The sequence below is a fragment of the Abrus precatorius genome, unplaced genomic scaffold (genome assembly GCF_003935025.1).
Source record: "Abrus precatorius isolate BTA unplaced genomic scaffold, Abrus_2018 Scaffold8, whole genome shotgun sequence".
Taxonomy (NCBI): Eukaryota; Viridiplantae; Streptophyta; class Magnoliopsida; order Fabales; family Fabaceae; genus Abrus; species Abrus precatorius.
In genome coordinates this window covers 35037424-35049198 of record NW_020874428.1, presented here as the reverse complement: position 1 = coordinate 35049198, position 11775 = coordinate 35037424, and the positions used below count along the sequence as shown (strand labels likewise).

The 11775-nt window shown below is 29.8% G+C and overlaps 1 protein-coding gene across 1 annotated transcript; it reads right to left on the bottom strand.

Moving 5' to 3' along the window:
• Positions 1-6063: 6063 nt before the first annotated feature.
• On the bottom strand, positions 6064-10265 carry LOC113847297 (axial regulator YABBY 5-like). Its single transcript, XM_027476304.1, has 7 exons — positions 9843-10265; positions 8701-8820; positions 7188-7308; positions 6987-7035; positions 6817-6892; positions 6640-6708; positions 6064-6255 (listed from the first exon to the last, which is right to left on the bottom strand). The coding sequence occupies exons 1-7, from the start codon at positions 9918-9920 to the stop codon at positions 6208-6210; spliced, it is 561 nt and encodes a 186-aa protein (XP_027332105.1). The 5' UTR covers positions 9921-10265; the 3' UTR covers positions 6064-6207.
• Between the last annotated feature and the right edge of the window lie 1510 nt (positions 10266-11775).

The window sequence follows — 11775 nt, the reverse complement described above, 5'->3', positions numbered from 1 at the left end:
GAGCGCACATTCCGGTTTCCATGTTGGGGGGATGCTTATGCTAAGCATCAGAGTGACAGTTTGATGAAGAGGACGGAATGTTACTGTGAATTCATTTGTATTTTGTGGTCCTCTCGGACAACACGGGTTTGAACAAGATAGAAGAAGCGCCACGCGTTACTGTGGTTATCACAAAACCAAGAATTTGGATTAAAGCAAGCAAGCAATCCTGCGATAGGAACGGGAATGGAATCACGTTTTACTACCACACAATCAACTCGTTAATTTACCCCTTCAAAGTTCATCAAATTCCATTAAGAGCCTCCAATCTTCCCTTAGTTTCCTCTTCCAAAATAGCTCTTCAGATCGAATTACTTCTAAGTGCACCCATTGCTTCTCTTTCATATACTGTTTTCTGGTTGTAAAGCATATCGAATGAAATCACAGGTGAATTCTTCAAGGGCTAATGCTGTGTCGGTATTCATTTCGTAACTCCAAATTTCGAGTGTTGGAGAACCATAAGCTTACTAAAAGATTTCTCTATTCGTCTAAAATGATTCCTCTTTTAAAGTATGAACTTAGTTTTAATATATTAATTTTTAAATTAATACTCTTAATGTACTGATTAATAAGATAAAAATAGTTAAAGTGTGGTTGTAAATGAATTAATATTTAAGTGAGATAAAAAAAAATGAAAATACTGTTAAAATAGCAATAATTTATCATATACTTTCTAGCCTTTTAAATTATACTTTCTTTGGACAAGTTATAATTCTAATTTATGAATTATCTGAGATAGAGGAAGCATGTTGAATGATGAAACAATCATAGTGTAAAAGGCGGATTGAAACCATGCACATCAAAATGATAAAGGCAGCTCTCTCTTTTAATTCAATAAAGAAGAGTTGATGCATTAATGAAACTAGTACTTGCAAGTCAAAGCAAAAAAAAAAACAAAAAGGGAAAAAAATGCATATAATTTATGCACTAAAATAAAAAGTGGGAACTTATACATTTTAGTCCAAAGACTATAATCAAACATGTTTAGATTCATTAGTTTATTTAAAAGTAATTGTTTTAGAAATAGTTAAAATGTTTTGTTGTAAAATATGCTTTTTTGAATAAGTATACATGACAACTTTTTTAAAAGTTCACATTAAGTAAATAGATTAAATTTAAATTTTACAAGTCAAACTAAATCTATAGTGTCTAACTCAACTTATTTTAGACCTAACAATTTAGCAATACGACAAAAGTAACATTGTTTGCGCGTGTTATTGAATTTGAAACTTTTTAAAATTACTTCAAACTAATTAGGTAGTTAATGTGATTTAAAATTGGTTCACTAAAAGAAACTAATTTTAATTAGAAATATAAATTCCTCAATTTCTATAATTTTTTTTTCTAGATTACAAGTATAGTTATTAGTTTATGTGATCACAAATTAAACTGAAATAATTTTTTATCAATTGATTTATGCGTTTCTTGATTTGATTTTATTTTTTATAGAATCTAAAACTATGTCTAGCCTAATATATAACCATAGTTATGAAATTACTCTATTTATAATTTAATATTAGTCAATTTAAATTTGAGATTATATGTTAAACTAAAATAATTTCTTATTAATTGATCCACGTATTTTTTCATTTAATTTTATTTTTTTATAAAATCTAATATTATGTCTAGCCTAATGTATAAACACAGTTAATGAAATTACTCCGTTTATAATTTTAGATTAGTCTATTCAAAAAAAAATTTAAATAATTTATTATAAAATATGGTTTTGAATATCTTTATAGGCTAGACTTTTAATTAGAAAAAGGTCATAAAGGGATCAAACTTCAATCTTAAATTAAAACAAAAAACAAAAATAAAAACAAAACTTAAACTTTGTACAGTCTAACCTGACTTGGTGACAAAGAAGGTTAACAGAAACATAATGCCAACAAAGTAGTAGCAACTGCACAACATAGAGAACAACGATGGCTAGGCTTGCAGGCACAGCAATACTTGGGAATTGGACTATAGGAATGCTTAGAAGAATGCCACTTAGTCTTAGAGAAAGGGAACACTCGTCGTAGAGAGTCATGGGATTTTTCAATTGATAATTGAGTAAATATTTTGAACCTTAGATCAAAGATTTTATGTTCATATTAAAGTAATGAGCCACACAATTCACAATAGATTCATCCTTTTCATAACTCGTTTGTTGAGTGGGTTAAATCGGGCAAATCATAATGATTATAAATGAGCCTAGTTTTATCTAGGACTTGCCAGTGAATTGGGTTGAGCTAAATTGATTTGTGAATTTGAACTCATTTTGATGCCTCCAGCCACAAGTATTGATACCTTTCTAGTAATGAAAAAGATAATTTAAAATATTATTTAACAATACAAACTTTGTTTAACTGTTTTGTTAACAAATATCTTATATTTTTTTAAATGTTTTTTTAAATATTTTAATCATTTAAAAAATTATAATAAATGACTTTTCATTTTTGATAATATGACAATCTTTTTAGTAATTATTTTATTTCATCAATTGATGTCATCGAAACACTTGTTGATAGTTTTATTATTTAACTTAATTATCAATCATAAATGTATAACTTTTTATTTTTAAATTTAAAGTCTTATGAATTATAGTTTTGAAAACATTAATTAAAAATGAAAACTAAAGTATTCTAATTAAACTAACATAATAATGTATGAAAAACTATAAAAGATATATATTGACCATATTTTGAATTCCTTAATTAATTTCTTAAAGATTTTGGTTGACACATATCGTAAATTTATGATGGATATTTAAAATTTGATAATGCAATTAATGAATAATAAATAAAGGATATGATGCATTAAAGAGTTAATTAAGATGGGTTGCGATGTATCATAAAACGAACTCGAAACGTAGCATTACTGGAAGACAAAAATGGCATTAATTTCAAGGCAAAGGTGAGTGCGAAAAGGAAGGGCTCTGCTTCTGCTGTGGCTCCATGGCAGTAAGTGGTGGGCTTGGAAAGTCAGAGATGAAATGACATTCAAAAGAAATCAATGCTTAACAGACATGATTTTGACGTTTCAGATTCTCATTGTCAGAAATGACCATAGTATATAAATGTGTGTATATATATATATATTAACCTCATTTCTTAATATTAGTTTAAGAATTTTAAAAAGATCATTAAAAATATGTGTTTGTTACATTAAAACTACAAAAGAGTAATAAATATTTTTTAATAAAACTTTACAATTATTGAATGTTTAAACTTAATTTTAAAATTACGAGTAATCTTTTTAAAATATTTGTGTTGAATAATAATAAGTTTTCATTAAAAAATATAGAATTTAATGTTATTTATATATTAAATCATTTAAATTTTTATTTTTAATAAAATTATTATACATATTTTTTATATATATCTTTAAAGTTATGTTAAAAAAACTTAAAACTATAATATCAAAAGGTAAAATGTGAGAGAAAAAAAGTATATATACACTGTAATATTCCCATTTCTTAACAAACTCAAATTGGTTTATATATTCTCCCTTACTCTCCCTCTCTTTGTTTTATTGAAACATATAGAATTTTGTAAATTCCAGCATGGGTATAATCAGTAAGAAGATGCTCCCAGTAGAACTCATCCTATATGAAACATGTTTCTTCTGTTCCCGCCATTGGGATTAATTTCCTCGAACTAATTAACTTTTCAAACATTTTTTGGTACTGTTTTTTGTGCTGTCCGCGAGTGGTTTGTTAATGGGACAACACACAAGATGGTCAATACGCAATAGTAATAAAAGTTGTAACTAATTTTTTGAAGCAACCTGCAAAAGTAGCTGTTTCATTTTTAGTGCTTTCATGGAGATTCCTGTATGTTGAGATGGGGATGCCATAATGCCAAAATGGTGGTCCATGAATTCCTTTTCGAAAAGGCCTTTGTTAATTTATGAGTTGGAGTGTGCTTGGGTACAGGACCAAATCTTGTCTTAGATATTTTACTTTGAAAAGTAAAAAGAAACCCTATTTTGTTTTTTTTTTTTAGGTCTTTCCCCTTTCCATTCCATGAGAAAAATATTATACGCGAAAAATTACATTATTTATGTAATTCAAGAAAGGGGAAAAAAAAATCTTTGCATGCTGGAACTAAACCTATTTACTAATCACTAAATTTGTTTAGAATTTTAAGGACCGTAAACGTGAAAACTTTGTGATCTTGAGGCACGGGAACCCAACGAAAATGCATTTCATATCTTTCTACCAACATTATTAGTGAAAATAGATGCTTTGAATGATATTTTAAGCCAAGCTAGTTGTTTTCAGAGATATTATTCCAATCTACTTTTTGGGTATGCATGAAATCTTTAGATACGAGACATACTTTCTTAGTTGCTAACCAATATCTATAATCACCTTCTACATCTTTTTAACGTAATTATTAACTTCAATAAAACGTTTTATTGCTTTGATTATAAACTTTAGCAATTCAAAGAAATAACGTGTCATGTCTTGTAGCATTCCATTATTGAAATGACAAAGGTCAGATGTCGTTAGTATTGTTTATTAATTAAAGTTTAAAATTTTATCTTGATAATTATGATAATACTAAAAATATTTAAAGAACAACATATAATTTTTTTTATTGAAACTTGTGTGTAAATTTATAAGCATTCATAAATTCCAATACATATTAAGCGAAACTAATTAAGCATTATTTAGAGATTACATTAAGATTGCCATCATGAAATTTTCAAACTTCGATTCTTACCATTTGAAGTTACCTTTAGTAATTTCTTAAATATATTAATAGAGGGCTTGCATTAAGGAAGATTATAGGTAAATAAAATGCGTCAAGTTTTATGAAGCAATATTACATATGTTACACATTTTCATTTGAGTCACTTGTATCTCGATCTTAATAGGTGCTTTAATGATAAAATAATAATAATTTTGTTAATATTATTTTTAAAAATCTTTTGAAGTATATAAAATTTTAAAAACATTATAAATATTGATATATAAAATATAATAAATAAAATTTAATTTGCAAAATAAGTATGGGTCTTTTTAAGGATACAGTATGAGAGTCGGTATATTTTGCATTTTTCAATATTTTTCTTTATTGTTTTACTAGAATTTTAATAAGTATATACATGCACGCATAGACATGTTATTTGGGGATTGACAAAAGCCCACTTAACTATTGACGTGTTTTAATTATACAAGTTGGTTCTTTGTGCATGCCGATGCGGCTCAGGAAAGATTAAAGAACTACGAAAGATATTAATTCCAAATTTTTAAAGTAATTAAAGCTTAAAGTGATAATGTTTTTTAATCTGTTTAAAACATGTTAAAATTTTAAAATAAATTTTTATTAAAAATATTTATTATCTTAAATTTCTAAAAAATCTAATGCATACTTTTTATAAGCATTTAAGATATTTAATAAAGTTTATTTCATGTTTTTTAACATGTGTACTTGAAAACACAAAATAATAAAATAATTAAAAAAATCTTATATTCCACCTTTAAGTGCTCTAGTTTATGTTTACTGATACACGTGTGCTTAATGATTAGCATTTGATCATTTGGTCAAATACCACTAAACATAATTGAAACTTGATGTTCAATTCTATACTTAAGCATTTGACTATTGATGATCGAGACAGACTTGACTAATTACTTGACAGTCAGCCTCGTGCTTGTTCAGGGCATTAATCATAGTATTTGTTAATTTATATAATTTAGTTCAAAGAGTCTTATTCTAAAGAGAGTAATTTTGATTTTTTTAAAACAAAAAAATATCTCAATAAATATATTTTCTTCAATTTTTTTTCTCATGACAGAAACTAGGTACATAATATATTTTGCTCCAAAGAAAGAATTTTATAATTGTATATTATGATAGTTTTTTCTCTTCATTCTATTTAGTACGTATTACCATAAGGGATGTTGACATTGTTTTCCTGTTCGAGCTTAAAACACTACCAAATATGGTTTATCCATGATCTATATCTGCGCTTGTTAAAAGTGACAAGAGAAACTAGCATTCTTACTTCAAATTAAGTAAAAACATCCATTGAACAAGTAGTAAATAGTGACAATACACTAGCGAAAGGAAAAAAAAAGTGCTGATTGTCCTTAAAACTCATTATAAGTCAGGACATTGTTTTCTTGACAGACTCAAATTAAACTGAAGTCCTGTGATATGATTAAGATAGCCTTCATTTGTTCAGTAGCGCAGCCCTTGACATTAAATGCTTCTCAGAGACCTGAATATAATACAAAAAAATAACATCTTATTAGCCGAAGCTTCATACCAGAGACCCGATAATATATACCTGCTATGCAATGTAATTTATAATGAATATAAAACATGCATCATGATTTGATATAACTTGAAAGTCACATGCATATGGATTTAATAACATATAGCAGCTACTCCCTTTCTTATCCCTCCAATTTAAAAAAGCAATGTCACTAAAAAAACAATTTGTTTTTTCTGATTGATATTTTTAAATCTAGAACAGGAAAAAGGAGAAGAAATTAGAACAAGTGATTTGATTTCATGTATAAGATCAAATCACGGCGAATCGTAATTATTTCCTGTTAATATAATAAATAACATAGAGAAAAAAAATTACTTCAATACTTACATTCTCCATCTTAGCTTGATTGTTGCTCTCCAACATCAGGCCGAAATGAATATGGGGAAAATGTGCCCACTAAAAATGAAATATTTCCAGTTATTATATTTATTACGCGGGTGTATATATATATATATATATATAAACTACAATATTTATTTTCGGTTATCTGAATCTGGTCCTTACGTTCTTTGCAGCAGTACTGAATGCTTCTCTGTGACTGATATCAGGATTATTGGCTTTGATCCTCTGAATCTCTTCCCTACATAAGAACAAAGACGTTTCAAAGATGCTTTATGTTACCAATTGCATCGAATATATATAGTTAGTAAAATTATTTGTAAAGCATGAGTTACTTTATAAACTGATTATAAGCAGAAGGTACTCGCTGCCTCTTCTCGGGAGCTGGAAAGAAAATAACAACTCATGAGATCAATATCGTAGATATATAACACTACAATTATTTTTATTTAAATTTTAAAAGAAATTAGCTATAAATGTGGTTATGATGATTTTGAGATTAGATATTATTAGATGGGGAAAAGCTAAACACTCACGCCGGTTCACAACCCTCTCCTCAGTTACATGAGTGGTGGGTGCACGCATTGCAATCCTATTGTTGCATTTTGAGGTGGAGCCAGTGTCAATCCTATACTCTGGATTGCAGTGCCCGGGTGCCTGAAAATGAAAAAGTTAGCATTAACATTAGCGATGCCCATATCTAAATAATGTGATGGAAGGAAACTGTGTAGCTAGGAACAAATTTATAATAATAAACTGTTTCTTTTTTCATGATGGCTTGCTTAAGATAGTGGAAGACCAAGATCAGGGATTCTATACTTTTTAATTATTAAACTAAATGTTCTTCTATTTTCTTCTTTTTTTAATCGGTTCTTTGTTCAAACTATATGATTTGCATAAAATGGAATGGTAAACTTTTTTATAGGAAATGTTTTATGCATTGTTTAGAGGACATCTGAAGATGTCTTCATTATTTTGGACTTATTTTTAATATACACATGTAAAAAAAGGAAAAAAAAATATTTTTGCACAATAATATACACTATTAATTTTTATAATTTAAATAATAAAATTACTTTTTGTTTGTTTCGGAGAGTAGTTGAACAAAATGGGTATCTGCAGTAGCAAAGAGTTTACTGTATTTTAGATGAAGTGGCTTATTGTATATGTAGTTTGAAATGGAGTGTACTTAATTGACAAGAAAATGAAATCATTTGATAAAAATTACATGGAACAATATTATTTTACATGGAGAAGTGTGTAAACTTGGTTTGACCAATTAATCAAACAGAGCCGAAACGATGCATTCTCATAGAGAGAAACGAAAGCGCCTTTAAAATCACTGAGCAGTTAGACAGGAATGCAACTAATCAGATAAACGAAGTACAGAAAACCCAGATAGACAGTTGTTGAAATGAAGGGCTTACATAGATTTAGGGATCTACACCAAGATACCTTTTTTTTTTCAAATAAAATAATGATAATCTAATTAAGTAGGGGTGTTTGGCATGGAGAGGACAAGATCTTGAAAAGAAATCATTAAACCTAGCCAGGAACTAACTATCTTCTTGCTTATAATATATACATGTCAATCAAATCAACCCTGAAGGTAATATCATCAAAAAGCCTTAAAGATATATATTTTTTCAGTACATGTATATATAGATATGCTTTGCCTTGATGGGTTAGGACAGGTCCTGACGCCTCTACCAAAAGTGTAAAAAAGAAAGGCCAATAGGTTTTGCTTATGGCGGCTGCAGGTTGTTGCTAGATATCTATCTAGGGCTTTCAGTACTGCTCTCAGGTAGAAATAACAGACAAGCTTGCTTTGAAACACTCGTTTCAACACACAGAGATGCTTCGATTTTCTCATCAAGAATAACTCCCAGAAACCCTACCCTATGATCCAGAAATCAAAGAGGCTAGTTTTTTTATTGCTATATATGTGGGTATGTAGTATATTGTACTTTTGTTTAGTTAGCTGTATTTATCATAATTAAACCAAAAGAGAGAAAATTAGTTGGAATAGTATACTATACTGCATCTCACCTGAACATCTTGCCATGACAGTGACTGAAACGCGGCGGCCATGTTCACGGACCATAGATTGGTGCAGTGCCCACATCGAACGGTCACGATGTCAAACAAGCTACTGCATGGAACACTCACCTGCATATATATATATATATATATATACACTTGTTACTCATTCCGTTATTCACAGAGATTTGATTAGAAACCAAAAACTAAACAAGGGTTAAAAGTAGATCATATAATGATTTTATACTTGGGATGATTTGATCTCGTGAAAAGAGAAAGGACCAAAAAAATAAATAAAAATAAATTGAGAAGTGGGATTTTGAGGAAGAGGGTGCAGCTTGGTTTTATTTGAAAAAAAAAAAAAGGTTCGTCAAATTGAAAGCTGGTACAATCCAGCCTGGATCATTCGGGTTTCTTCTTTATCTGTTATAACCGGGATTCCTCAGTAGATTTACATTTTAGTTTTCCTATTATGCTAAAGAAGCCAACTTGAAACCTAGATGCGTAGTGCAGTGCTTGAGTTTTAGCATAAGGTAGAGGTAAATTAGGTCTTAGCTTAGAGATAGAAAATCAAAGGGTGGAGAGGACTTGTCCTATCAACAGTTTTGACATATAGTGCCTTTCTTTTGGCGTTTTCAAGAGGACACCACCATATTTACCAAAACAGCTAGCTAACACAGTTGACACAAATAGCCTCATCCACTCTTGCCCTTTCTTCTCTCTAACCCTTGCTATGACAAAGAAAGGGTAAAGACCATGTGTGTGTGTGACCTTGTTGAAGATATGACTTTTTCTTTGACTGCAAAAGAAAGAAAAAAGAGAAGTCCAGAGATGGAGACATGACTGTAACAAAAACTAGGAAGCCCAGAAAGAGAGAATTAAAATAACACACCCCACTGGTTCACCAAAGGGCACACACACACACCCCGTAGCTTCCTTTTCAGGATCTGAATAATTCTATCCTTGGATGTGTACAGGAGAAAGAAAACAAACAGGCAATAGAAACAGCCAAGCATGTATGTATGTGTGTGCGCGCGCGCAGTGCATTACATAGGTTGGTATTTGAAAACAAGATATGGAATTAGCTAGCATGCAAGAGCTGAAAAGTAGATCTCCACTAAATTGTAAAAGAGCTTTCAAATCAAAGATACCGCAAGAACAATATTGCAAAAGTTGCAGGGGATGTAGCAGAGTTGCTCAGGCGCAACATCGATGCTGCAACTCGACATGTCTGATCTCAAGCTGAAAGAGGGAGGTGAAATAAGAAGGAAAATAAAAGGAGGTCGAAGGAGAAAGATAGACGAAGATAATTGAATAGCTCTTCTCTCGCAATATGTTGGACAACAAAGTAGAAGGCAAAGAAAGCCCTTTTAATTATTCTCTCTCTCTCTCTTTTTCACAAAACCTCCTTCTTGCTAAGATACCGGGTTGTGTGTGTGTATATATATAATTATAGAGAACAGTAAAACTTGAGGGAAGGGGTTGTATAAATAGAAATTTAGAATATAGAGAGAGGAAGAAAGAAGTTGATGAGGGCTTGTTTGGAATCCGAAGGAACAGTAGATAAAGGGAAGTGATGGAGGAGAGGAGAGGAGAGGAGAGTAGGGTAAGGCAATGCGATAAAAAAAAAAGTAGTTTTAGTAGTGCCCACGGCAGTCAGGGAATGCTGGGACCGGCAAAGGAAAAGAAAGTGGTTTTTAGTTCATATTGGAAAACCAGATTCAAGTGGACAATAATTCTAGCAAAAATTAATTTTTTTACACCTCTTAGAATTTATATACCTTAAAAGGAAAGATATAGCAAGTAAAATATAATATAATATAAACAAGATCATAGTGAGATGTGGTAAAAAAAAAGGGATAAATAAAAAAATTGTAAAATAAGTGTGGACTAATTAGGAGTAAAAAAACATGTATTCTTAAATTTAATTACACCACTTTTTGCAAAATAAATAAAGATTACTTCATTCATAGGGTTCAGTGATTAGGCTTAATGAGTTTCTTGTTTAGGAATTCCTATATATGTCTTCTAGAATAATATTGCAGAAGTGATGAAACAAAAAATTTATAAATATATCAAATAGCTTGTCGGTATTGGTTTACAGAAGATAAAAAAACAGCAGCATAGTGAGTTACAAATAAATAGTTGTGTATATAATATAGATTTTACTGTCTCAGATTGTGAGGAAATGAGAAGAAGTCGAATATATAGTTACAGTATAAGATGATTTTCATTTAATATGGAATTATATAGAAACCACTGCATATGAAGTGAATTGAAGTATTAAAAGTTCAAAACACAGCAAAGGTTTTGGCCGCATTACCAAATCTGTACAATTGTATATAATAAGATATATATTAGTATCTTTATGATGGAATGAGAGTGACCACTCCCATCCCATCCTCAGACAAACCTGCAACTCTACAGCGGACGAGGGGGGCGAAATTTTAATATATAGTATAGTGGCATGACTTTCTTCCATAACTCCAGCGATCCATTTTAATATTAGTTGTTTATTTCTTCAAGAAAAAAGAAACTGAACTTTCTTCAAGTATATAAAATGCAGCTTCTGAATTTTTAATAGATACGTTGGGATACAAGAAAATACACAGATGACCATAGACAGTTAGTAGTTATTATATAATTAATGTATTTTTTTTAACAAAATTATACTAAACTAAAATAAATCTATGATAATAAAAAAATATTCAAACAGTGTGATTCCTCAAATTTTTTTCGTACGTACTTCAGAAGCCGTATAATTATATAGAGACACTAAATTAAAAATTTATCAGCTCAACAAGGAAGAAGATATAAAATATGTATAATGATAAAATTTCTGTGCGTATATTCTGTATGAATTGTTGTATGCATTCGCGAATACGTTGGTATTTCTTTCATCAAATATATTATAATTAATGTACTATCTAGTAAATGTTGCTGTCATTTTGGGTGGTAAAAAGTTAGCATGGGATGTCTTTCATTTTCTCCGATCGACTTTTTCTTGCAGCTTTTGTTTCCAAGGGCTAAGCAAATCAATCATAAAACCTCGAAATAGTTACATCAAATACGACAGTTGAAACC